At 42.8% G+C, this 27,554-nt stretch overlaps 1 protein-coding gene across 1 annotated transcript in view; it reads left to right on the top strand.

Moving 5' to 3' along the window:
* ROR1 (receptor tyrosine kinase like orphan receptor 1) overlaps positions 1-27,554 on the top strand; it is a 410,104-nt gene that overhangs the window by 253,227 nt on the left and 129,323 nt on the right. Inside the window, exons 3-4 of the mRNA XM_059135253.1 lie at positions 24,880-25,167; positions 25,806-25,836. Of these exons, the coding sequence (XP_058991236.1) occupies positions 24,880-25,167; positions 25,806-25,836 (319 nt within the window). The remainder of the gene's footprint in view (positions 1-24,879; positions 25,168-25,805; positions 25,837-27,554) is intronic.

The following is a 27,554-nucleotide window of genomic DNA, read 5'->3' on the forward strand; positions in this document are numbered from 1 at the left end:
TGTGAATTCATGTGGTTCATTGATCTTCTCTGCCCATTCCTTCATGAAGAGGCACTCTTCCTCTCCCTAAAGGTATTGAAGCAGGGTTCATGATTATTTTCCAGGAATTCTAGATCAGGCATACTCTGAGGGTCTTGGTATAGTTAATATTTCTGTTTTCTTCCATCTCTCAAATCCTGTGACTCAGAAATTCTCTTTCCCTGACATTGGTTTAATTGTCATATAGGGAATTGACCTATAAAACCTGTCTTCTGCCTTTTTTTGGAAAGACATATTATAAAACTCTTATTAAGATTATTACAAATTATCATTACAGTATTAAGTGTGTTATTGGTCCCATTACTTTATATTTATGAAGCTGTTTGGAGAACACAGCTTTGGAAGTACTTACTTACCAATAAAATTGACTTGATCCTAGCCAAGAGGAGCTGCATTTTCAAATAAGAACTCTTCTAGCTGAGGAAAAAATAATATGCACAAGTTGTCACCTGACTCTGGAAGTCAGATGGATGAGGTACTTAGCCTTGCTATCCTGATTGCATTCCATACTGAAGGTGGGTCCCTGGAGACTAAGCCCTCCCAGGATCAGCTTTTGGGGCAGACAGCCAATGTTCTGAAGCAGCTGCCATTTTTCTTGGGTGATTCATGTGTGAAAGTGTCTCCTCTGTAGGAATCTGGGTCATCTTGTTCTTCTTCCCAGAGCCAGGCTCTTATCAGACCAGAAGCGTCTGCTCATACAACTATATCCAAGTTGGAGAGTTTATGAATGATAATGATAGCTGCTCATTCCAAATGCATGACTCTTCTGGTCTATAACATCTTCTATTTGGCTGGACTGCTTTTTGTATTCAACATAATTGGGCCTTTGCATTCTGGAGCTGGTGTACATGTTGGTGTAACTTTAGAGGCTCTTTAAAACTGATCATTAATTCTCTTTTCTCCATTCAGATGGCTCAGGATTTCTCTTCCCTGTTATGAAGTCATAGCCTTGAATTTGAACAAAACCTTTGTTCCTGTGTATGCATGTGTTTCATTTTTATTTTTATTTTTTAAAGATTTTATTTATTTGACAGGGAAAGAGAGATCACAAGTGGGCAGAGAAGCAGGCAGAGAGAGAGAGGGGAGGGAGCAGGCTCCCTGCGGAGCAGAGAGCTCATCGTGGGGCTCCATCCCAGGACTCTGGGATCCTGCCCTAAGCTGAAGGCAGAGGCTTTAGCCCACTGAGCCACCCAGGTGCTCCCGCATGTGTTTAAAATAACATTTCGGCATGTGCTATGAAACTCTGCAGCACTCCGTTCCCACCACGACCACCACCACCACCACCACCCTCAACCCCTGGTCAGAGGAGAGGTGACAACACAGAACGAACTTCCATGAATAGCCCAAAACAGCTCAGTTTTGTTGTTGTTGTTTTGAGTTTTTCTTCACACCTGCTTTGTTTTCCTAGGAAAAATATCACAGATATCATCCTCTCCTTCCGTTTTTATTCTACAAAATACGTAGTCCCTGGATGGAGGTGGAAGGAGGGAGGGAATGACGCATCTGAGTATCTTACAAGGTAGAAATGCCATTAAAACATTTGAACATGAAGTTGACACTACTTTGGGATCATTTAATCCCGTCAGCCTCCAGACATCCTGTCAGTTTAACAGACATGACTCAGAGAGGAGAATGAGTCACTTAATATCAAACAGGACTTTGTGGTAGAGGTGAGACCAGACCCCGTTCCCCTGTTGTCATTGCATGGCCTTAAAATATCACAGCTTCAAAGAAGTCTTCCAAAATTGCAATGGAGACCAGACGGCATAATCCACCCCATCAGGGCTTAGGATGCGACCAGGGTGGTGTACTTTTTGTTCTTAATCACAGTCCTGTCGCAGACCTCAAGGATCTGGAACTCACGAAATGAAATCCTCAACTAACTACCATTGTTTCCTACACTCACCTTTCAAAGGCAAAATGGGAAAGGATGATAAGACAATAAATAAGAGATTTATTTGAAGAAGCAATATCCTATATGATTCTGCATATGTACCTTGAATAGTCAAATTGGTAGAGACTGAAAGGAGAAATGGCGGTTGTCAGGAGCTGGGGAGAAGACAGGCTGGGGAGCTGTTGTTCAACGGGGACTGAGTCTTAGTTTGGGAATATGAAAGAAGTTCTGTGGGTGGATAGGGGTGACGATTGCACATAATGTGTGTGTACTTAATGCCACTGAACTGTATGCTTAAAGATAGTTAAAATGATAAATTTTGTGTTGTGTATATTTTAACACACACACACACACACACACACAGCTGTTCTTGATGTGATCTTGAATCTCCATTCCCTTGTGTTTGTATCCTCAGAATGCAAACACGTTATTTATGTGTTTTTATTATTATACTAATGTTATATTAGTATAATATATTATATCCTAGTATATATATTAGTATGTACTAAGGGGTACTAATAACCAATAAAAGGCAATCTTTTATTTGCTCACATTTTTCGTTTTCAAAGTAATGTCACACCCATGATTGTGTTTAGTAGTCATCAACACTATTATGAGAAAGGTGTGACAGCAACCCTTCCTTATTTTACAAATGAGTAAACTGAGGCCCAGAGTTCACAGCTGACAGAACAAAGAGTTGGTACTAAGACCCAGGGCCTCTGATTTGTGTTCCTAGAACCTCGCACCATCCAATGTAAGAAGTTTTGAATTGATACTGAACATATTATACTTCATTATCCTAGAAAGTAGAGTCCTACATTTTAGAAAGATTTTCAAAGACTTTGAACACTAAAGTAGTTTGAAGGAGGTTCTTAAAATGCAAATCAAGCAAACTTCAGATGACGGGTGATCTAAACATTCTGCTTGACCGAGGTTTTACTATCAGTCATAACCCTGACAAACACTTCTGTAGGACTTGACTCTGTGCCACGTGCTGTTCTAAGAGGCTTAACCATAGTAACTCACTTAAAAAAGTGGATGATGTATAATTCAGAACAGAATTTCTCAAGACGAGCTTGTGCTCAACACCCTCTCAAGCCCTTTTATCCTTTACCTGCTGTAATCCACACACCAGTCTGAGGGAGCAGGTATCACTGGAGCTTAGAGATGTTAAATGACTTGCCAGAGGACGCTGGATAACCAGTGACACAGTCGGGACTCAAAGCCAGGTCCTCCCACCTCTTTCCCACTCAAACAGATGGGGCAGGATGGGCCTTTCTAATCACTGCCATCTCTAAATATTAATTATGTCATTCCGGCAGCTGGGGTGGTGTCCAAGTATGGACGCTGATTGGCTCATAGTTTGCTTCTTCGGGGACTTCTAAGTTTCACCCTGAAATTCTGGCTGGAAATTTGATTCAGTTGCTGAAAGCGGAAGAAATACGGCTTTTATGTTCATGCGCAATTTGCTTTTTCATTTTCTTTTATTATCCTGAGACTTACTGTAAATCACACTTTCCCATCAGTCCTGGGGGTTCTGATTATGTTCCTGAGGTCCAGCTAAGAGCAAGGGCAGTAAATTACTGCCACTTTGTTTGAAAATTTTTTTAGCCACAGTACATTAGCTGCTTTTGTTTGCTTTTCCACTGGTAGTGTGCACATTTTTATTTCAGAATTGGTGTTTCTTGAATGTCTCATTTGTGAATAATGTAGCTTGCAAAATGGAATGATTGGAGAAAGGTATGCAAGAGAGTATCCTTTGGCATCTATAAGATTTTAAAGCATATATAGCTAAAATGAGTTCTGTTTCTCTCTTACACACATACACACACACACACACACACACACACACACATTCTCTGCATTTTCCTGTTTGCTTCATTCTTTTATCCACTTCCCAAAGATCAATTGCACATGGTAATGACCAATGCAACAACTAATATCAGGTAACTACTAAGAAATGCCTTCTTCCAGGGTTCTCTAAGTATTTTTGTTTATTTGAAAGATCAGAGGATAAGGGGACATGTTTTTTTGCAAGTTTCTATTCCAAATTTCCTGACATTTTTAGGAAAAAAAAAAAAAAGAAGAAGAAGAAGAAAAGAAAGAAAGAAAAGAAGAGAATACATTTTACAAGGCAAAAATAGGGCTAATAAGAACCAGACCCCAAAGTGATTATCAAAATGTCAAAACGAACTACTTTTTCTTTATTCAATACCATTAATCTTGAGGCACTTACCTTTCAGTGAAATCTCCCTAATGGCCTGACTTGATTCTCTTGCTGGGCCATCCACAAATAGAGTGGCTTCTAAAGTGATACCCAAATCCTCAGTGGCTTTCAGTCATTAGTGTGGGAGCTCAGTGGAGACATTTGTTTAGGTTTTTAAAATCCTATCTTTTGATACAGTAGCAAGAAAGGGGGCTTTCTGTCATGCTCTGGCGGCCTAGAGTTAGGTTTCTCTATCAGCATTGTCATAATGTTCACAGGATCATCCTAAAGATGCTAGAAGCTAGGACCTGGTTAAGTGTGAAAATTAACTCTTTTTTCTGAAATTGGTCAGAGTTTCTAGAGTGGCTTTGGAAAGGATTTTAGTGGGCATGAAGGATGGAGCTTAAGTTAGAAAATTTCCATTCTTATCACTAATCCATGCAATAGTCATTTCATTTTCTTGGACTTTATAGCAAACACCTTTACAAGGACCCCCTGTTGTCTGATAACTGCTCCCATGACCCATGGTGATAGGCCTTCAACAGCTATGTTTATGTTATGTAACTGTGCCCCTCTCTGGGGAGTTGATCATACCAGGGGAAGGACACTTGACCCAGGTTGGGCCAATCAGAGTAATTTCCTGGGAACTTGGAATTGGGACTCAGAGACAGCCAATGCTGGTAATGCCATGAGATTAACTTGAGGCAGATAACATGAAATGATTGTCCTCTGCTGTGTGTGTAGAAATTCCAAGAACACTGGTTTGCAAAGAGAGATTTAAACAGATTCATCAAAAGGACCAAAGATAGATAGTGGAGGGAGATACCTGATCTGGTTCCCAGAAGCTTTCCAGTGTTGGTTTCTATTCCTCCTGAGGCCTGGCTGGACCCCTTGCCAGAGTGCCACAGAAACCCCTTGAATTTTAGGTTGAATTCCTCATCCACCTCATCTGGTCCTCCTCACCCTCCTACAGAGCTTGACTTAGCTCCTGTTACATTCAGTCCGAGTTTTAACAAAGACAGGTTGACCCTCTCTCCAGTATGTACTTGTTTGATTAAAGAGATGAACAAGTAAACAAATAAATGAATGTTCATACTTACTCTTTGGTGCCCTAGAAGGTTTGAGCTGGGAACAAACCTCAGAGATATCTTAGTCATGTCTTCTCTTCAGAGAGATGAGGAAATTGAAGACTGTAGATGAGAAGTGATTTACTGAGGTTCACACACAGCCAAGACTTGATCCCTGGCCTTCTGGTTCTCAGGGCAGCCAATGTTCTCAGCCAGATTGTCTCCCTGCTGCCACCCATCCATCCGTCCATCCACCCACCCATCTGTCCATCCAACTAATAAATAAATAGTGAGCAAGCTCCTAATACATGAAAGGTCCTGGAATATATGTTTTCTGTGTTCAGCAAACTGACTGTGTGGTTGGATTAAAGTTCTTTACGCATATTTTCTTTCTTTTTTTTTTTTTTAAAGATTTTATTTGTTTATTTGACAGACAGAGATTACAAGTAGACAGAGAGGCAGGCAGAGAGAGAGAGAGAGGGAAGCAGGCTCCCTGCTGAGCAGAGAGCCCGATGCAGGACTCGATCCCAGGACCCTGGGATCACGACCTGAGCTGAAGGCAGCGGCCCAACCCACTGAGCCACCCAGGCACCCCTACGCATATTTTCACTTCATTCATTCATTTCCAATCTGAAAGGGCTGTTTCCTACCTTTGCCAGCCCCACCTCAGAGCAAGTGCATTTAGAACTCTCCCAGAGTGTATTCCCATCACATATTCTCTGTGCCTCTCTTACAGTCTTTTCCTAATATCGATGATGATCTGTGTTCATATCCTATTTCCTTTGGCAGCCCTTTGAAAGCAGGGACTGTGTGTGAATTAGTACCTTCACTTCCTAGTACAGAACCTGTCACAAGGCATGTCCTCAATAAATGTCTGCTGTTCTGGAGAATTTATTTCATCTTATCATCTCAGATGGGGACTGTGTATCAGTTATCTATCACTAGATAACAAACCACTCCATACTTCATGGCTTCAAGCAACAATCATTTATTATTGTTGCTTATGGTTCTGGGAATTGACTGGGCTCAGCCAGATGGTTCTTGTTCCAGATCTCTCATATGGCTGCAGTCAGATGGTGGCTAGAGCGGAGGTTATCTTGAAGGCTTTCTCATTCACATATCTGGTAGACATCTGCGCTGAAAGTATGCAAACAGCTGGAACAGCTGGAGCTCTATGGGAATCTCCCCCCCACCCCTTGCCACATGGTGATCTCGGTATAACTGGACTCATTACATGGTGGCTGGAGGCTCCCTGAGAGACCGCCTCCCAGAGAAACTACCAGAAACTATCAGAACCTACATAGACTTGCCTAGCCTGGCCTCAGCACTCACTTCACATATGGTACTTCTGCAACTTTCTTTTCCTCAAAAGAGTCACAGAGGCCCTGCCAAGTGTAAGGAAAGGGGGCAGAAACGCTATCGTTTGATGAGAGGAGTGTTTGAGAATTTACAGATGTTTCTGCATCTCTGCTTTATACTTCTTCATATAAGGAGGATATGGAAGGAAATCAATATTTTATCTCTGGCCCCACCGAGCTTACATTTGAGTTGGGAGCCATGGTTTCAGGTAACTGCTAGTTGCCCCACTGACAGCTACATCTTTTCTAATGCCGTTACCTCTCCTGGCCACAATCAGTCATAGAGTCTGATAGCCATGTACTTGTGGCCAAGGAGTTAGTATGGGCAAGCAGGTAGAGACAGGGTCTCATTTTATCATAAAATTCTTGTGTGCTGGGTTTTATGGTGGGCCCTCTGGAGGAATAGACAGATGAGTCACATTCGGGGCCCTGCCAAGAAAGAAGGAGAGACTTTTCTAAAAGTGTAACGTAAGGAAATATTACAAAAGGGAAAAATTACTTAAGCATAAAGGTATACACAGAAGCATTATTTTTAAGAGTGAAGAAATAGGAAGGAAAAATAAAATTTCCCCAATTTGGGGAATCCTTTCATTGTGATCTCTGATGGAAATCAGAGATCTGTGGCTGCTTTTCCTTAGACTTCTGAGGTCACACCTTCTTGGGGAAGATGAAATAGGAATTCAAAATCAGAACTCCTCTGACTCCTCCTCTCCATCACACTCTTTACCAGCTCTCCCCTCTCTGGCCTGCTGGATCATCTCACACTTCCTGAAGCCCAGGTCTGGGCACATGGTTCTTGGCTTAGTATTGTGTAAAAACTGCCCATTGCTGGCCAGGTAAGGTATGAAATCCTTCGTTATTCTCTGAGGTCTTTCTTCATTCTTGGTCCAGACTTTCTGGCCTTCTTGCCTACTACTTGTTCATCCATAACCTTCCCAGAAGGTAAATGGGGCCAATTTAGTGTGTGTTGCTCCCACTCACTCTAGACACCGTGCCTTGGAGCTTTTCCTCAAGCCATTCTTGTACCCACAGAATGCCATCTCCTCTATTTTCACTTTCTGGAAGCAGACATACACCCTCCTCCACCACCACCACCATAAGCCAAGCTGAGGAGTTACCAAGGGGAGGGGCTGGGAGCTTCCCATGAGCACATTCTCCTAAAATGATGTCTTTTATTTGATTTTTGTTTTAAGATTTTATTTATGTATTTGTCAGAGAGAGAGAGAGATCAGGAAAGCAAGCACAAGCAGGGAGAACAGCAGACAGAGGCAGAGGTAGGCAAGGAGCCTGAAGCAGGGCTCGATCCCAGGTCCCTGGAATCATGAACTGAGCCAAAGGCAAACGCTTAACCGACTGAGCCATCCAGGTGTCCCATGATGTCTTTTAAATAAATGTTAATGGTATTATGTTAACATGATGGTTATTAAGGCCATGATGAAAAGATGCTTCAGGGCTTTCTAGGCGGCTGGATATGTGTGCTGCTGTTGTTCATTATTACAGTGATTAGGGGATGCGTGGACATTTATTGGGCAGAGGCCTAGGACGTTTCGTGCCTTGCCACGTGCATGGTCCTCCTGCAGGAGAAAGAAACCTCCTGCTTCCTTCGGTCACGCTCCACCAAGGAACACAGTGAAGAGAGGAAGCTGGGGAGGCCACCCTGTATAGGCAGAGACATATGGGTCCTATTGGGATGGTCCTCAAGGGTGGCACCTTGGGCATCCCATGCTCCCCAATAGCTGTCAAGCCCCTGCCCTCTGCCCTCACTCCCCCCGGCTCTCCCAGGTTCGCTCTGCATGATTTGAGAATCCAGTTCTCAATCTCTGCTCTCCACTAAGGCCCTGCTCAAGAATGGCCCCGTTGCTGTCAAGCCTTCCCTGATTTCTATGGCTGAACATGCTCACCCCTTCTTACATAGAAAATAGCGCTTTTCCCCTCGCATCTTCCTTGTCCTGGTTATTTTTATTGATTTCTTTTCCACCAATATTTTGTGAAGAGTTATGGGACACATACCTCCCCACTGACTCTACAGGGATTTAATTTAAGTATTTGGTTATTTTTCTTCCATTTCCTCCTCATTTCTTCCTCTCCCCCAGTGCCTGTGGATGCCAGCAAGAGGACAGGAAGTGTGGGGTTTCTCTGTTCCTCTGCTCTGTTCTGGGTCTTGCCCACTAGGCCTGATAAAAGGACAGGGACCAGCCGGGTTCCTTCACCACCCAGGCATGGCAGCCTTGACCTGCCCACCTTGGTCTCCATGTCTTGACCACACACCTCGCTTTACCCTTACTCTGACTTGTACTTTCAAATTAGATCCTGGCATACCTCCTCTCCTCCCTTCAAGATCTTCAGCAGCTTCTGATGGACAGTGGTCATCTCTCCTCCTCTTTAAATATCCTACCGATTGCTTCATGTCACCTCTGGCCCAGAAAGCAGGTTCAGCTCCCCTTTCCTTTTCTATCACCCTGGACATCCTCAGATTGTGGTCTAGTGTGACCGTTTCTTTACCTGTTGGATTCCATTGCCAGAATGAGAGATCTTTGAACAGGTCAATCCATTTGTTCATTTCTTCATCAAACATTTTCCCCATTTATTCCTAGCAAACCTGTGCAGAGTTTAAGGTACCATCCCCGGGGAAAAGGGCACGCACATATCCCCAGTGTTCCCTGCCTCGTCTGCTTCATTGACTCCTCCTTCTTGCTACTGAGAAAGTAGCACCCACTTCCGTTTTCATCTCCAGATTGCTTAGTAACTTTTCTGTTTTGTTGAAAAGGCAGTCAAGGGGCGACTGGGTGGCTTAGTGGGTTAAAGCCTCTGCCTTCAGCTCAGGTCATGATCCCGGGGTCCTGGGATCAAGCCCCACATCAGGCTCTCTGTTCAGCAGTGAGCCTGCTTCCCTTCCTTTCTCTGCCTGCCTCTCTGCCTTTGTGTGATCTCTGTCTGTCCAATAAATAAATAAAATCTTTAAAAAAAAAAGTTTAAAAAAAAAGAAAAGAAAAAACAGTCAAGCAGAGACTGTCTAATTTCTGAGGAATTCGGTTCAAAATTTGAGAACAAAATCCACCCCCCTCCATGCCTAACAGAACACTCAGGTGACAGGGTCCCTTCCAGCACTCTGTCCTTCTCACAGCAGATCTGAGTTGGGGCCAAGTCAGCAGATTCTTTCAAAATTTGAAATTCAAACCTCACACAGTGAATGGAGAAGAAGGGAAAGAATGGTTCTTGTGCCCTTTCGTGTCCCCTGACGTTTATATTCTGGGAAAACCTGAAACTGGAATGTTGGCCTCAGCGGAGTCGCCTTGGAATGCTGACGGGCACACAAAGGGATTTGGGATCTGTTCCGTCAAGATGTGACTAGAAAACTGAGCTGGGAGAACCGTGTGGTCCCTCTAGGGACAGAAATTCCTTGGCTGGAATGGCAAATTTTTATTTGGAAAGCCACCTGGGCACCCCTCAGAGCCATCAAATGCTCGAGAATTTATTATGACTGGACTAGCCTTGCCGTCAGGCCAGGAAAGTAAAAATACACGATGACTTCATCTTTGAAGGCCCTAAATGTGGCTCGGTTCTTCCTCAACAAGGGCTCCCGAAAGGGCTGAAGGCCAACTGTGGCCTTTGCGTGATGCAGAAGCATCTAGAAGCTTCCGTAGTAAGCAGCATGCATTGTGCCGGTTCTGAGGCATCTCTCCTACTCCGGGTACTGAAATCGCAGGGATGACTTACGATGTGTGCTGTTTGCATTGGCCCCCAGCCCGAACCAAAGACTTATCTCAGGCTTGGCCTTCTAGATGCTATCTCTGGTAATTTAGAAGTTCATTATGCAAGCCCACTCATCTTGTCCTGCAACAGTTAAGGTCTGTCAGCATTTTACAAAGGCTTATAACCCACCCATCGAGGGGCAAGAATGTAGTTTTTAGGTTGCAGTATGACGGGCAGGGCCTAAGTCTGAGAGTCAAAGCTTTAGCTCTTTTGTTGTTTTCAAGTTCGAATTTTTCTAAGTTCTATTGAAGCAAAGTAATAGCTGATGGTTTTGCTGGTGTTCTTTGGTTTGGTTTTTCAGGGCTGGGAAAAGCTGCTAGGGATGGCTGGGAATTCTTCTATCTGAAGAATTCTTAGGCCCATGAATTGATTTATCATCCTAGCATTCAGCTGAAGACAGGGATGTGATAAAATAATCTCTACCTTATAGGGCGCCTGGGTGGCTCAGTGGGTTAAACCTCTGTCTTCGGCTCAGGCCATGATCTCAGGGTCCTGGGATGGAGCCCCGCATCGGGCTCTCTGCTCAGCAGGGAGTCTGCTTCCCCCCATCTCTCTGCCTTTCTCTCTGCCTACAGATCTCTCTCATTCTGCCTCAGATCTCTCTCATTCTGTCAAATAAATAAATAAAATCTTTAAAAATAACAATAATAATCTCTACCATATAGTTAGAAACAGAGAAGACCAGGTGAGTCAGAAACAAGATTGGGAAACCTTTAAGATACAGGCCCAGTTCCCAAACCAGAACCTTGTGCTCCTGTGAAGTTTAGCCAGATGGGACTGATTGTATCCAAGTCAAGTCATTTGTTCCGATGGTTCAGTGTGCTTCTGCTCATCATTTTAAAGCATTCTTGTGATTTCTGAGCTTAAACAACATATACACCTGACAAATATGAATAAAATGATAGCCCCCAGATTATTAATAATAATAATAACCCCCACATAATAAAAATGATTGAAAATCGTGGTCAAATAAATTGGATACTTAAATAAGTCACGGAAGTCCAAAAAAATTTGAAACTAGAAAAAAAGTCATTAGAGTAACCTTGTTGGCAGTTGCCGGCGATCCCGTTAGACGCCCGACTCCTCGAGAGAAAATCAGGGTATATCGAGATCATGGCATCCTTGCTGTGAAAAGGAGGTTTCATCTGGGTGGACTCAGGTGAGCTGATTGCGGGAGAAGTTATAAAACCAGTGGAGTATAAAACAGCAGGCTGAGAGGGGACAAGTTGGGAGTGGAGGCGGGGAAAGAGTCAGGTAGAACTGCGTTTGGTCCCCACCATGCTGGGTCTGGCTGTGCTGAAACCTGTTAGTCTTTTTCTCTTCCTTAAAATTGGGTAACAAAACCCTATATTCACCACAGGTTCTAGAAAGGATAAAATGCAATAATATGTAGAAAGTGCCTGATAGCATCAGTGCTCTACAGGTTTGTTCCTTTTTCCTTCTGCCTTTATTAATTATAGCTGCAGCCCAAACGATCTAAAGGCTGGAGGCCAGCCATTCTGTTCTGTGGTGATCTTAGTTAGCTACTTAAGGGGAAAAAGTAGTTTCCCTGAGCTTTTAAGAGGCCATTTACATACAATTGGCCTACTTGTAAAAACTGACCTATTCATTAAATCCAGCCTCTAGGTACTTGTCTTAAACTCCTTTTGAGTTGCTGTGTATTTGCTGTGCTTCCTAAAGAAAGGCCTATAGGGGCAGCTGCTTTTCCCCTTAGCCCAGATTTACAGGGGTTTTTGCTCTCCGTGCACATTTGCAGACCCATTTCTGATGTACATGTGTTTGCTCCCCCAAAAGGAACTGCGTATTTGGCTATTTATTGTCTTTGGTGCTAGGGACACTCTCTCAACCCCTCTTGTTACTCAGAGGTCCTTAACCCAAGCTCAGCTTGATGCCTTGCTGCGTGAGCTCTCCAGAAAATGGGAGTGACAGGCCCAGCCCCAGCCCAGCCCAGCTCTTCTTTTCTTTTGACTGTTAACCATCACATCCCCTAATCTGTAGCAGCTTTGCTCTGCCAGGAATTATTTGCCTTCGTGGAGGTGTCTCTGCACTTTAATGTCTCTGCCTTGGTTTCTTCTGAACAATGGCGATTGTAGTGGAGAATCCTGGGAGGGTTTTAATCAGTAAAAACTGGGCTTAGCAGGAAGCCAGGCCAGACTCAGTGGCCAGAAAGTGGGGGTTATAATTACCGCAGCCACGTGTTTTCCTGTTGACCGCTGGGGAGAATCTTTTGGGGGCACACCTAAAAAATTGCTTATACTCAGACTCCACCCAGGATCAATTACATTAGAACCTCTAGGGGTGAGACCTAGGTATTCGTGTTGGTTTTGTTTGTTATTCTACAAGTGATAGTGTTGTTCACGAGGGTTGAGAATCGCTGGCTCTGGGATGCCTGGGTGGCTCAGTCAGTTAAGCCGCTGCCTTTGGCTCAGGTCATGATTCCAGCATCCCGGGATCGAGTCCCACATTTGGGCTCCTTGCTTGGCAGGGAGCCTGCTTCTCTCTCCACCTCTGCCTGTTTGTGTGCTTGCATGAGTGCGCGCTCTCTCTCTCTCTGACAAATAAATAAAAAATACCTTAAAAAAAAAAAAAAAAAAAAGAATTGCTGGCTTTTGCTAATTAGAGCTCCCTGTAGTGAGTGCTTTCGATGTTCCCGAAATTGATTATCTCACGTGACCTCCCCACCGCAACAGCATGGGTGGGTAAGTACAATTATTGGCCCCATTGCACAGGTGAGGAAACTGAGGCCTGGAGATGTTAAGGACCAGCAGGTGAGAGGTGGGACTCGGATATGTAGCCAAGCATCCAACTCCAGGGTCATGTTCTTAATTACCACGCCACAGCCCATTCTTATGAATAGTGCCTCCAGTGGGAACTAAGCTTCACCGAGTGGGGTCATCCAGTGGTCTCGAGCTCTCTCCATACCTTCAACTTACCGACCTCCTGCTCCCCGTGTGTTCGAGACTTCCCAGCAGCCCCGCGTTTGATAACGGACTGCGGTTATTCAGAAGTCCCCTGTTATTTCCACTGATTTTTATTAAATGCAGCTTGTGGCTCCAACTCAAGAATGTGCAAGCCGACTTAGATTATGTTTTGCATTGAGTTTATTAAGATAAAAAATATTTCCCGAGATAGTGAGTCAGAAGTATTTATGGTGAAGTGTGCTGAAAGTGAATGCAGGTTGATAGCGTGAACAGAATGTTCTCTCAAAGTCAAATGCGATGACCTAACTGTGTTTGGCAGCCTTCCTTTATGTTTAGCTAAGCATTTTATTTCATGTCGGGAGCCTCCTCCCTCTCCTGAGAAGGATCGGTCCTGTAGGAGACTAGGGTTTTGGCGTGTGCCTCTTTGATACCAAGACCCAGGCCCTGAAGCCTAATTATGACTGGCTCCCCGGCCGACTGGCTGGGTTGCCATGGCAAAGGACCATTAAACTCTTTATATCTCAGTTTCCCTCACCTGTCAAAATGAGAATATAACTCTTGGCCCCACCTCCCTCCCTGAGGAGAGTGGGAGGGCTCTTTGAAAATTAAGCAATAAATGTTGGGAAGGATTTGTGGATGTGACGTCTTGTCAAATGGGTAAGTAATAAATGGGGTGTCTCCAAAGCTCGTTTGCCCTAAATACACTTGAGTCTTCCATTTACTTAATCAACTAGCCTTTATTAAATGCCTACAAAGTTCACAATAACACATGGAGTGCTAAGGGGAATACAAAAAGGAAAAAAACGAGGAAATAGAGTCTCAATGCCCAGAAAGCTCATAAACTACTTTTTCCTCGCAGCTCACTTTTTAGGTTGATTAAGCGTCAGTATGAACGATGCCTGTACTGTATTTAAAAAGCTCATTCTCGACCGTGACTTCCAGTTACGTCATACATAACTAGGAGTGATTTAGTTGTTCTTGGTACTAGTGCATATTGTCCCTTGCTGGAGGGATTCATTAAAAGGGCAAGAATATTCCGTAGTCCTGCTTAGGGGGAGTGGACCACAGTCTGGATTCACTGGGAATGGTATATTGGCTAATAGTATGGTCTCCTGTGTCCAAAGGTCTGGCTCTGAGTCCTGGCTCTTCCACTTCCTGGCTGTGTGACTTTCGGCAAACACTTAACCACTCTGTGTCTCATTTCCTTATCTCAAAAATTTGGGTAATAATAGGGTCTAAGTCATGGGATTTTTCTCAGGATTAATAAGTTAATGTGTACGAGATACTTAGGATGGTGTCTGGTACTCTGTAAATGCTCAGTCTTAGCTATAAGCACCACTTTCTACAGGTGGTGGAGGAAATGGTGGCGCTAAAAGATGACTAGTATTTCATTTCCCTATTTTATAAGAAATACCAAGTCCTTTTTCATTCAGAGTCCCAAAATTTGCCTGGATCGACTGTAATCAAGAGTTGCCCCCAGATCCCAGGCTGCTTATTCATAAATGGGAAACAGCCATCCAGGCCTTTCTCTGGCTTATGGTGCACAAGGCCTGAGCTAAAAACTATTTTGTTCTGAGAGCTTTACACCGGTCCAGGGCCCAGAGGGGTGGTGAAGGGCAGCTGTTGGGTGTGACAGAAAGAGCACAGAGCTTGGAGTCCAAATCCTGGCTTTGCCTTTTGTTGGCTGGGATAGTCTTTAAGTCCTCCAAACTGTGGTCTACCCAATCTGATCATACAAAAGCAATGGTGAGGTAACACTGCTGGGGCCCTAGCTTAGATGAAGACAGTCGTGGTAAATGGTATCAGCCTCTGCTACAAGTCCTTGTCATCTCCACCAGCATGCGCTTATAGTTTAAAGAAAAAATAAAAAAGGCCTATTGTACTTAAGAGTGTCTTTGATGAAGCAGTAAAAATGATTAAGTCTTGACCCATGAGTACATATCTTTAATATTCAGTATGGCAAAATGGGAACTACACTGGCTGCTGGAGTCCTACAGTTGTCCCAAAGAAAAGTGTATGAGTTGTGACATGCACTAGCCACTTTTTTACTTAAAAAAATGACAGAGAAGGAAAAACACCATAGGAATTCACGCATATGTGGAATTTAATGAAACAAATGAGTAAACAAAGTAAGAAAAAGCAGAATCACACCTGTAACTACAGAGAACAAACTGATGGTTACCAGGGGATGAGGTGCAAAATTGGTGGAGGGGAGGAGGGAGATACACACTTCCAGGTATGGAAGGAATAAGTCACCAGAAGGAAAAGGTACAGGGAAGGGAATATAATCAGTGGTATGGAGAACTTGAAACACTGTGTTTGTTACACACCTGAAACTCATATAACAGTGTGTGTCAGCTATATTTAAAAAAAAAAAAAAAGGACGACTGATAGTCAAACTATGGTTAGTTATTTTTGAATATTCTTGGAAATCAGCAAAGTAAGTCTGGCACTTCAAATAAGCAGGAGATGGTATTAGTCAATAATAAAATTTGAGTTTCTAACCCAAAATTAAAATTTTGGAAACTTTTAGCCACCAGCATGAGCTTGACAGATTTCCAGTCTTTTTTTTTTCTTTTTTCAAATATTTTATTTATTCATTTATTTGAGAGGGGAGAGAGAGAGAGAGTAACAAAAGGGAGCAGGGAGAGGGGCAGAGGGTAGAGAAGCAGGCTCCCTGCTGGACAGGGATCCCGACACGGGACTCAATCCTAGGACCCCGAGATCATGACTTGAGTTGACTCAAGTCATGCTCAAGTGACTGACTGAGCCACCCAGGCACAATGACAACTTTCTAGTCTTCACTGGTGAGATTGGTGATGCTATTAACAAAAATGACTTTTCTCTGTTATATAATTAAATGTGTTTACATTTGGAAGAGCTACATAACTCATTGGAACAATATTTTCTAAATGAACAATGCATGGTGTTACAAAATCATATGTGGGTAAAAGATCTTAAAGTCAAGATAAACCAACTCATTTTAATACAACAGATTATGAAAAGTTCACTGATAATACTTTGAATTCACATCATGACTGACCTTTAGGAAACTACCACTTGTCAAATTTAATATAGTATCACAGAAGGATATTCTAAATTATCTGAAAAGGCTGTTAAAATATCCCTCCCTTTTCCAGCTGTGTAAAGCCACATTTTCTTCATACACTTTAACCAGAACAACATATCTCAGCAGATTGAATGCAGAAAGAGGAAAATCCAGCTGTCTGGTCTTAAACCAAATAGATTTACAACAATTTAAAAAATGCCATCCTTTTCATTATTTATGTGTGTATATAAAATATGGTTATTTTTCACTTAAATATTTAAAAAGTAACATTACTTTTTTATTTTTCAATAAATTAGTAAACAAATGTTTTTAAATTTTCTCTTTGGGGTCCTCAGTATTTTAAAGATTTATTTATTTATTTGTTAGAGAGAGAGAGAGCACAAGCAGGGTAAGTGGCAGGCAGAGAGAGAAGCAGACTCCCTGCTGAGCAAGAGCCTGTTGTGGAACTCGATCCCAGAACCCTGGGGTCATTACCTGAGCCAAAGGCAGACATTTAACCAACTGAGCAACACAAGCATCCTGGCCTTGATCTTTTAGAGTCTTTAGGAATCTTGGAACCAGAAAGTTTGAGAATTTGTGTCCTAGAATGAAAATTAGAGCATCTGATTTTTTTAAGACTATTTTTTTTAGAGCAGTTTTAGGTTCACAGCAAAATTAAGAGTAAGATACAGAGATTTTCTTTATAACCACTGCTGCCACAGATATACAGGCTCCCCCATTATCAACATCCCACACAAGACTGGTACATCTTACAGTTGATGAAGACATCACAACCACCCAAAGTCCATAGCTTACGTAAGAGGTCACTCTTGGTGTTGTACATTCTGTTGGTTTAGAGGAATGGGTAATGACGTGTATCCACCATTACAGAATGCCCTACAGTCCTCGGTATTCATCCCCTTCCTGCTTCCCTCTTCCCAACCAGCGCTAACCACTGATCTTTCTACTGTCTCCATAGTGTGACCTTTTCAAGAATGTCATAAGTTGAAATTAGACAGTATGTAGGTTTTTTCAGTTTGGCTTTTTTTCACTTAATAATATGAATTTAAGTGTCCTTTATGGCTTTTCATGGCTTCATAGCCCATTTTCTTTTAGGGCTGAATAGTATTCCAGTGTCTAGATGTGTTACAGTTGATCCATTCATCTACTGAAAGACATCTTGGTTTCTTCAAGGCTTTGTCAGTTAGGAGTAAATCTACAAACATCTGTATGCAGGGTTTTGTGTGAACATAAGTTTTCAGCTCCTTTGGGTAAATACCAAGGAACAAGATTACTGGATCATATGGTAAGAATATGGTTAGTTTAGTAAGAAACTGCCAAACTCGTCCAAAGTGGCTGTGCCATTTTGCCTTCCAACCAGCAATGAATGAGACTTCCTGTTGCTCCACATCCTCCCTGGCATTCGGTGTTTTCAGTGTTCTGGATTTTGGTCATTCTTGTCAGTATATAGCAGAATCTTTTTGTTTTAATTTGCATTTGCCTGATGACATCTGATGTGGAGTATTTTTTTTTTCATATACTTATTTGCCATTTTAGTATCTTTAATGAGGTATCTGTTAAGGTCTTGGCCTGTTTTTAATCAGGTTTTTATTTTCTCATTGTATTTTAAGAGTTCTTTGTATATTTTGGATGACATTCCTTTATCGGATGTTCCTTTTGCAAATACTTTCTCCCAGTTTGCCGCTTGTCTTCTCATTCTCTAGACATTGTCTTCTTGCACAGCAGAAGTTTTTTTTAACGTTAAGGAAGTCCAGCTTATCGATTAACTCCTCCCATGGATTGTGTCTTCCGGGTAGTATCTAAAAAGTCATAATTGTGGGACTCCTGGCTGACTCAGTCAGTTAAGCATCTGATTTCTGCTCAGGTCATGATCCCAGGGTCCTGGGATCAAGCCCTACGTCAGGCTCCTTGCCTAGTAGGGAGTCTGCTTATCCCTATGCCCCTCCCTACTCGTGCTTGTGCTCTCTCTGTTTCTGTCTCTCTCTCTCTCTCTCTCAAATGAATAAGTGAAGTCTTTAAAAAAAGTAAAAAGTCATTATCATATTCAAGATCATCTAGATTTTCTCTGTTATCTTCCAGGAGTTTTATAATTTTGCATTTTACATTTAGGTCTATGATCCATTTTGAGTTAATTTTTGTGAGAGGTATAAGATTTTGCATGTGGAGGTGCAGTCAGTCCAAGCACCATTTGTTGAAAAGGCTCTCTTTGGTCCTTTGTATTGCCTTTGCTTTTTTGTCAAATGTCAGTTGACAATATTTATGTGGGTCTATTTCTGGGCTCTCAGTTCTGTTTCATGGATCTCTTTGTCTTTTCACCAATACAACACTGTCTTGATTACTGTAGCTTTATATTAAGAATTGGGAAGGATCAATCCTCCAACTCTGATCTTCTCCTTCAGTATTATTTTGGCTATTCTGGATCTTCTGCCTGTGTAAACATTAGAACCAGCTTGTCAGTCTCCAAGGAATAACTTGCTGGGATCTTGACTATAATTGCAGTGAATCAATAATTTGATTCACTTCTACTCACTGTCTGTGGGATCTCAGACAGCTTCCTTACCCTGTCTGTGCACTAGTTTGTGAAGAAAGATGAGGGTGATAAAAATAGTTTGTAACAACACCTGCCATAATAGTAAGTACCCTTTAAGTGTCAACTGTTACCACTCTCCTTACTGTATCATCATCGTTGATGTTTTCATCATGATCATCCTTATTACTGGTACCACCCCTGGGAGACACAGCAACACAGAGCTAGAGGGTGGAGTCAGCAGAATTGGAATATTTTTCTCTCTGAAGCCAGATTCTACCCCACCTGCCAGCATTTATGGCCTCAGGAAGACAGGAAAGTAGGAGTGGAAAGCTTCTATGGCTCAAGCACACATCGTCAGGGATATTGAATCAAGCTGCTGAAAGACAGTATGAGTAGCAAGGTATAAAGGTAGAAGCCCCATGGCTTTGTCTGGCATCAGGCCGAGTTGGCACCTGCTGTTTGCAGTGGCTACTTCCCGTGGCTACTCCATATGGAAACATAGACCACTCAGGAGGAACAGCCTGCCCAGGCCCATGTAATAGAGCCTGAAGCCAGAGTGTAGGGAGGCGAAACGACTGATGCCAGTGGCTAGCTAGTGGCCCAGCTGATGTCAGGTCCACTTTGCAGGTGTCCTCTGTACTGGGCTTCTTCCCAGAGATCCCTGGGGGGTTCCCTGAAAGGAATGACTCCTGGGTCAGAACCTGCAGTGGCCACACCAAGCTCTAGGAGTAGAGAAGACAATGGATCCCCTAGTGTGGCCCGTGAGGCTGCTACAGAAGGATCCAGCTGGTTCTGGGAAGAGAATGGATTGTAGCCAGGGGCTTGTTAACATCAAGACTGATAGTAATGATGCAGACATGCATTTTTTATTTTATTTTATTCCAGTCACAAAATGCTTTCTTTCATGTTGTTTAGGCCAAATGTTGTTTTGATGCTTCTAGTCTTTGCCAAACTGAGGACCAGACCATTTGCTTGTTCTAAGAGAGCAACTACAGATGGCAAACAAATTTGAGCATTATTCTTTATCGATAGTTAAATCCAAATTCCCTGTTTGTGGCAGGGTTCCTTTGTTCAGTAAACACAAGGATTGGTTTACATTTCCTTTGTTCTCTCTGGACATAATATGGCTTGGGCCAGCTCCTACACTGATTTCAAGATGCCCTGTAATCCTCATTTTTGTTTTTAGGTGGGTATTACATGAAGCTTCATGGATAAGTTAAACACTTGTGCCTGCCATGTATCAGTTACGTGATCTCAGGCAGGTGACTTTACCCGTGGGGTGTCCTTTTCTGTAAAATCAAGACTAGACATGGTCAGGACACCCATCAGTTGGATGAATAATCATTCCCTACTTTTAGGAATAAGGTATTTGGGGCATCTGCAGGGCTCAGTCGTTATGGGTCTGCCTTCAGCTCAGGTCCCAGGGTTCTGGGATCAAGCCTAGCATTAGGCTCCTTGCTTGGTGGAGAGCCTGCTTCTCCCTCTTCCACTCCCCCTGCTTGTGCTCCCTCTCTTGCTCTCTCTCTCTGTCAAGTAAATAAATAAGTAAATCTTTAGGGGAGGGAAGGAATAAGATATTTGTGAGAAAAAGAAAAGAAAAATACAGCTAATAAAATAACAGAAACTAATGTTACTTGCTTTGTGCCAGAAACCTATTCTAAGCACTTGCCACGTGTAAGTTCATTTCATCCTTGAAATAGCCCTATAAGGAAGACACAACTAGTATACTAATTTCATACATAACAACAGTGAGACACAGAGAGGGTACATAACTTATCCAAGGTCACACAGCTGATAAGCAGCAGAACCAGGACATGAATTCAGGCATTCTGGTACCCGAGTCTGTTGAGAGTAGATTTTGTACCTTAAATCAGCCCTTACTAATTTGCTGTCAAAATTTGAATACACCCTCCGAGGATAATTGGAAAACTACCCCCATGTTATGGAACTCTTTGGTTCTTGGCTAATTTAAGTTCCTAGAAGAATAAACTGGAAGCTCTGTATGTCTGTGATTCTGGGATCATGCAAAGTACCTGGAGTTTGAAGTCAAAGAAATAGTTTAACGTGCCAGCTTTTCTGTGATGTGTTATGTGTACTTGGCCATGGAATTTGCTGGTCTTTGGCTCCAACCACCTGTCAGAGAAAATGAAAGAGAAGAAGGAAAAGGGACCAAAACTCAGCAGATAATGTTAACCCCTGAGACATGCACGCAGGAGCTGTCATCCTGGCCTCTGGGAGTGTGGCCTGGTGTTGGTTAGCTTCGGTATTGAAAGAGGATGGTGGGGGGGTCCCTGGGTGACTCAGTCGGGTGAACATCTGACTCTAGTTTTCGGCTCAGGTCACGAACTAAGGACCGTGGAATGGAGCCCCACACTGGGCTCCACATTCAGTGGGGAGGCTGCTCGAGATTCTCTCCCTCTTCCCCCCCTACCCACCCCAAAATAAATAAATAAATAAATATATTTTTTTAAAGAAAAGAAGAAGAAGAAGAAGGGCCTGCCAGGGGATAGGTGGGGGAATTGGGATGCCCATATAGCAGGTCAGGTGAGTTACCTGGCTTCTGGAGGGAAACCAGAACACCAGACAAAGCTTAGACCCATTCGCTAGACAATCCTGACTGGAGTTAGGGGCAGATCACAGCCCTGTGGTTATGTGGGTATAGGTCCCCAGCTTGCTCTGTTTTAGGGAAGAAACTCACATTTTGTCCCCACCCCTCAGTGGAGTTCAAGCTGCCCAAGCAGTCTGGCAGAAAGGAAAGAGCTAGTTTTGGAGTCCGAGAGCTCTGGATTAAACCTCAGTTCAGCCATGCGACCTTGGACAAGTCACTGAACCTCTCTGATTCCAGGTCTCCTCGTTGTAAAGCACTGATAACAGCTCCTGCCTTGTGGGGTTATTGAGGAGTGAGTATGGAAGTAAAGTCCCTGGCATATTGTAGGATTCTAAATAGTCTAACTGTGCTCACTACCATACTGACCTGCTGGCTCACTTGGACTTTCTGCTTGGCTGAGTCTGAGAACTGAAGACTGCTAGTGTAGGAGGCTTTAGGCACAGTGGGCCCCGACCTCACAGAGAGACCACAGGCCTGGTCAGTGCATCTCTGAAATATGATTTCCTGATTGTGATAATTAATGCTTCTTTCCTACTTTGCCAGATTGTTAGAGGAGAACACGAGACTGAGTAAACTGAAAAAGCGTTATACAAAAATTGTTATTATTATTAAAAGAATTGAAGTATCATTCATTAACATGTTGAGTGTTTCCTCCCAACACTAGTTTAAGTGCATCCCATGTGTCCCAATTTAATTTAAATCCTCTAGCAGTTTTGCCTGGTAGAGTCCTTATTATTCCTATTTTTCGGTTAAACTAGGGTACCCAGAGGTTAGGTAACTTGCCTACGGTCACTCAGAATTCAGGCCTGACCTGGGATTCAAACCCGGTTAGCAGAGTTCCAGAACCTGCCAGTGGAGTACTAATTTCTATGCTTATATTGGCATTGCTATTTTTGTGTTTCTTTTCTATCAAGAACATAGAGTTAGCCATGCTCTGGGTAGCAGAAAGGGCTGTGAGGCCATGATGGCAGCTCCATAAAGCCACCGTGGCATTAGTCTCTCTACTCTCTGGGCATACCTCAAACGTCTTAGAAACACATGTGCTCCTATCTGTGAGCAAAAACATTCATAGATTGAGTATATACGTATATAGATTAGAGAAACAAGTTCAGAGATAAAGATCAGAATATAAATGGAAAGAAGCAAGACATTAGCAAAATAATTTATAGGCTCATGATTGCATTGTGAAGGATAATTATTCATTGGGTTAAGTGGGATGAAAGTGTCATTCTGGTAACACAGTGAGTGATAGTCATACTTAATCTGTTTTCTACCACTCACATAAGATAAATGTCATTCACATGTGTGATGTACTCCTGGTGGGCTGCCCAGACTTTGACATCTCCCCCCAAATATTTTTATGGGAAATTAAGGTATGTAATGAATTATTTATTTTTGTCATTTATGAAAGCATTTTATAGGAATTTGGGTGCTTCAATTAGCCACTTAGCTCTTTCCCCAAAAAAGGTTATTTTTTTAAAAAGGTCCATTAAATGCAACAAATTTATGATGCTCTACCTATACTATGCCATACGGCAGCTTCTAGCCATGTGTGGCGATTAAAATTTAAATTTAAAAATTCAGTTCTTGGGACACCTGGGTGGCTCAGTCAGTTAAGTGGCTGTATTTGGCTCAGGTCATGATCCCAGGGTCCTAGGATTGAGTACCACCTGAGGCTTCTTGCTAGGCAGGGAACCTGCTTCTCCCTTTGCCTGCCATTCCCCCTGCTTCTACACCCCCTCCCTCTCTCTCTGACAAATAAGTACAAAAAAAATCTTTTTTAAAAAATTCAGTTCTTCATTTGCTCTAGTTCTGTTACGTAACTGGTAGCTGCCCTTTAGACAATGCAGATTGTACAATATTTCTGTCATTACAGAAAGTTCTTTTGGACAATGCTCCTAGGCAAGGATATACTAAAGATACAACGATGACAAGACATTCTAGATGGCTGCCCTTATGGGCTTATAGTCCCACAGAGAGGACAACTAACGAGCCATCCCAGATGGGGGGTCAGGGAAGGACAGAAGGCAATGGGAGGAGGGTATGGCAGAGGTGATCGACATGAGAATGGGTGGTCAGGGAACAAGAAGTCAAAACTCCTCACACATGAACAACCAATTAAAACCAACAGACCAATTAAAAATATATATATTGAATTCAATTTCTCAAATAGTAAATTACTTTTTCTGTAACTGGATTCTGCAACTCATATCAATATGAGGTTTAAAATATATTATTGAAGAATAAATTTAAATAAAATTTACTTCATTATTAAAATGTTTAAGAAATCTCTAAAGAAGCCAAATGCAAAATGTACCTTTCAGTCTAATTCTATTAATATGCAATTCTAGAGCAGACAGAAATAGTCTGTGATGCTAGAAATCAGAACTGCCGGGCTCCTGGGTGGTTCAGTGGGTTAAGCCTCTGCCTTTGGCTCAGGTCATGATCTCAGGGTCCTGGAATCAAGCCCTGCATTGGGCCGTCTGCTCAGCAGGGAGCTTGCTGACCCGTCTTTCTCTGTCAAATAAATAAATAAAATCTTAAAAAAAAAAAAAAGAACTGCCCTTTGCCTAGAATGGAGATGGGAGGTGCAGGCAGAAGCAAGGATTGACTACGGAGGATCTTAGGATGTTCTCTGTCTTGGTAAGAGCATTGGTTACTGGAGAGATGTGTTTGTCAATACTTCTGGAACCATATAACTAAAGATGGGTACATTTTCCAAAATGTAAATTATATCTCAATTAAAAGTTGAACATATAGAATTATATATTGTAACATATTAATGGATGCTGTGAGTCACATTATGGAACTCTTCAATGCCTCATTACTTTGTCTGCTGGCAACCTGGCTGGCCTCCAGAAGCCTTCTTTCATCACTGGCGGGAAGATTTTCAGCATCCTTCCTTATCTGGTTCTGTGTGGATATAAATATGTTGTTCCTACTCTTCCAGGCTTTCATGCTTGCTTTCTTATCAAAAGTGGACAAGCTGGAAGGTTCTTTGCCGGCTTGTTAAAAGAGTGGTGTCATTTTGGGGTAGAAAGATTTGAGATGAGTTTTGTAGCTGTTTCTTCTTCACAGTATTGTTTGAGTCTATCACAAAGACTGTGTATTTTTCTTAGACTTTGCAACACAAAATCTCATTCTGTCTTGGCTTGGAAAGGACGTTTCCTTATCCATGGGTTACCATACAGTCGTTTGAAAACTTTGGGTTTTCAGTGAGGATTAATGACAAGATGTTAGCAGCAGGCTCCGTGGGTGATTGTTCCACAGTCATGGGATAATCTCTGTAATCTCGTGCCCAGTCTGTCTCCACCATGCCCCTCCTGTGCAGTCTCTCTGGGATCCTGGGGCACACCGGAGTGGATTTGGGTCACGTGGAGGTGCCCTTAGCCGTCTGCCCCTCTCACCTGCCTCCTTTGCCCTGTGCTCGCAGATTCTTACCTGACCCTCGATGAACCGATGAATAACATCACCACGTCCCTCGGGCAGACGGCGGAACTGCACTGCAAAGTCTCTGGGAACCCACCTCCCACCATCCGCTGGTTCAAAAATGATGCACCTGTGGTGCAAGAGCCCCGGAGGATCTCCTTCCGGGCCACCAACTACGGCTCCAGGCTGCGGATTAGAAACCTTGACACCACGGACACAGGCTACTTCCAGTGTGTGGCAACGAATGGCAAGAAGGTGGTTTCTACCACTGGAGTCTTATTCGTCAAGTTTGGTAAGCCCCCTTCTGCCTGGGAGGGCCTCCACCGGGGTGAGGAGGGAGGGAATGGGCATGTACTGAAAATATCCTGTGTGCCCAGAAACTGAGACCATTTCTAAAGCCAGTCCAGGTGCACCCATTTTACAAGTAAGTAAACCAAGGCCAGTGGTTAAGGACCATGTGCAGGGTTGCCCAGTTAGTAAAGAGCAGAACAGGTCTGTCTGGTGCCACGGCCCTGCTCGAAACTATCATGCCAGTGAGAGAGCAGAGGGGAAAGTCTATGACATGTATGCCCCCCCCCGTCTGCCCAGCTGCCAGCCAACACCTCTCCCGCCTCAGCCGGCGTGCTCCTGTGACCACTCAGCCTCCCACAGCAAATCCCCCGTGTAGTGAAGAACGCCTACTATAGTGACTCATTTGTCAGCACTTGTTCTAGCGCTTTCCTGAACTGTGGGCTCTAGATAGATAGGTTCTTACTGGTACGTTTTTTTGTAGAGGTGATTGTGGAGAACCAAAACAAAATAATAAATCCCAGAAAAATAAATATCCCCTCGCGGTGGTTAACTTTCATCCGTGATGGTTTGACTATACCCACGCTCACCCTCCAGTGATCCAGCCTGACTGTTTCTTTTGTCTTCCTTTCATTTCTCTAGGGCCCCCTCCTACCGCAAGTCCAGGATCCTCGTAAGTACTTCTATCTCCTTATTTGTTCCTGTTTATCTGTGTCGCTTTCAAGTATTTCTCCAGGAGTTTTTAGGGCAAAGGCAATGTTGACCTCTGCTTGAGCCAAAATGCTGTTTCCAGATTTCCTTGCCTGTTGCCCTACCTTCATTCCATGTTGCTTTTTCTCTGATACGAAGATTGACAAGAGAATGGCATTGGCATTAACCTCAAGTGTAGTTGATTCTCTCACTAATTCTGAGCATGTTGATGAAAGCAAAAATCTACTTACATTTTCTATTTTAAAATCAATCTAACATTTAGTTACAACAACGGATTTAGTCAAATCAAACAAGAAAATGATACAGGGCAGGGTTAGGCCTGGAGCCTCCAAGGATCTCTTCTGTGTTTCTTCATGCACTGCATTCCTGATGCTCTAGAATTATGGAACAGGCCAACTGTTAGGCGATCACTTTGTTGGTATTCCCTTTAAAAAACTCAGAGGCAGAAGTTCTGACTCACACAGGAGAGGAGGGAAAGCCTGCCGCTGGGACTAAGAGTTACATGGGCTTGATTCATTTTGAGTCCTTTTGTTAGTGGACTGTAAAGATCCTGTTTCTTAAACTGATGCCATTCATGATGCATTTGTCTTTTCCTCTGGCTAAGGAGTTCCTTTCCTTCACTGTCTCAGCATCCACTTGGGGCATTTTTCTTTATGTGTATTTTTACTTGGGGGATAAGAGCCATTTTTTAAAACCCTCACTCTGCAAGAAGATCTGTCCCATGTTTTGTAGACTTCGGAAATAAAATTCACTGGCTTTACCACAAGAGCATCAGAATGTCTGACCTAGACTACACCGACAGCAAATATAATAGCCACTGCATTTGTTCTAATCCCCTCTGTGCCACTTAATTATAGTGTGGGATATTTTAATATATTTGTGTGTGCCTGGAGGGCCTGGTGGCCCACAGTCCCATTAATAAAACAGGTAATGGGTAAAAATAAACATTGGCCTTCAGCCACCCCGTTCTGCTATTTCGTCAGTCGATTAAAGGCAACTGTAAAAGAGCCTTTAAAATCACCCAAGTGCTAATTGCATTCTACTTATCTAGGTAGAAAATGTTGATTGATCTTAAAACAAGTCAGAAACATGGTCACTCCGTGTTGCATTCTTGAAGTTAATTTTTTTTTTTTTAACGATCTCACTATTGGCCAATATGTGGAATCCTTTTGAAGTCTTCTTTAAACAAAGATTAAAACTTGCGTTACTTGCTGTAAAAATGCTTCCCACCCCTGTGCCTTATTTGTTCCTGCTAATCTGTGTTTCAAATGGGGCAGATAATCTGTGTTCGAGGTGGATGAATTCGGTTCACTAATCTGCCTTTACTATGAAGCACCCCGGGCTGTTGATGTTCTGACTGTTGTATTTGCATCAGAGAATTCCTTTTTTATTATCAAAATTATTTTTAAGCATTTCTATATCCTTCCTTCTTGAAGTTTTCATTCTTCCTTTGCTACCGTCTTTCTGATGAGCCCAGTCGGAGTTTCTCATGGTTTTTGATTTTATGCAAAGATAGTATACAGCGTTCGTGAGCTGATGTCTGGAGAGAGGATATTGATATCCTGAAAGATGCTCAGTCACAGCTGAAAGTATCCTTTGATGTCAGGCCCTTCTGTTTCATGTTAGCAATCTGATTATCCATCAGCTTAGTCAGCGAGAGCATGAAATGTATAGCCAGTC

Source organism: Mustela lutreola, chromosome 10 (genome assembly GCF_030435805.1).
Source record: "Mustela lutreola isolate mMusLut2 chromosome 10, mMusLut2.pri, whole genome shotgun sequence".
NCBI lineage: Eukaryota > Metazoa > Chordata > Mammalia > Carnivora > Mustelidae > Mustela > Mustela lutreola.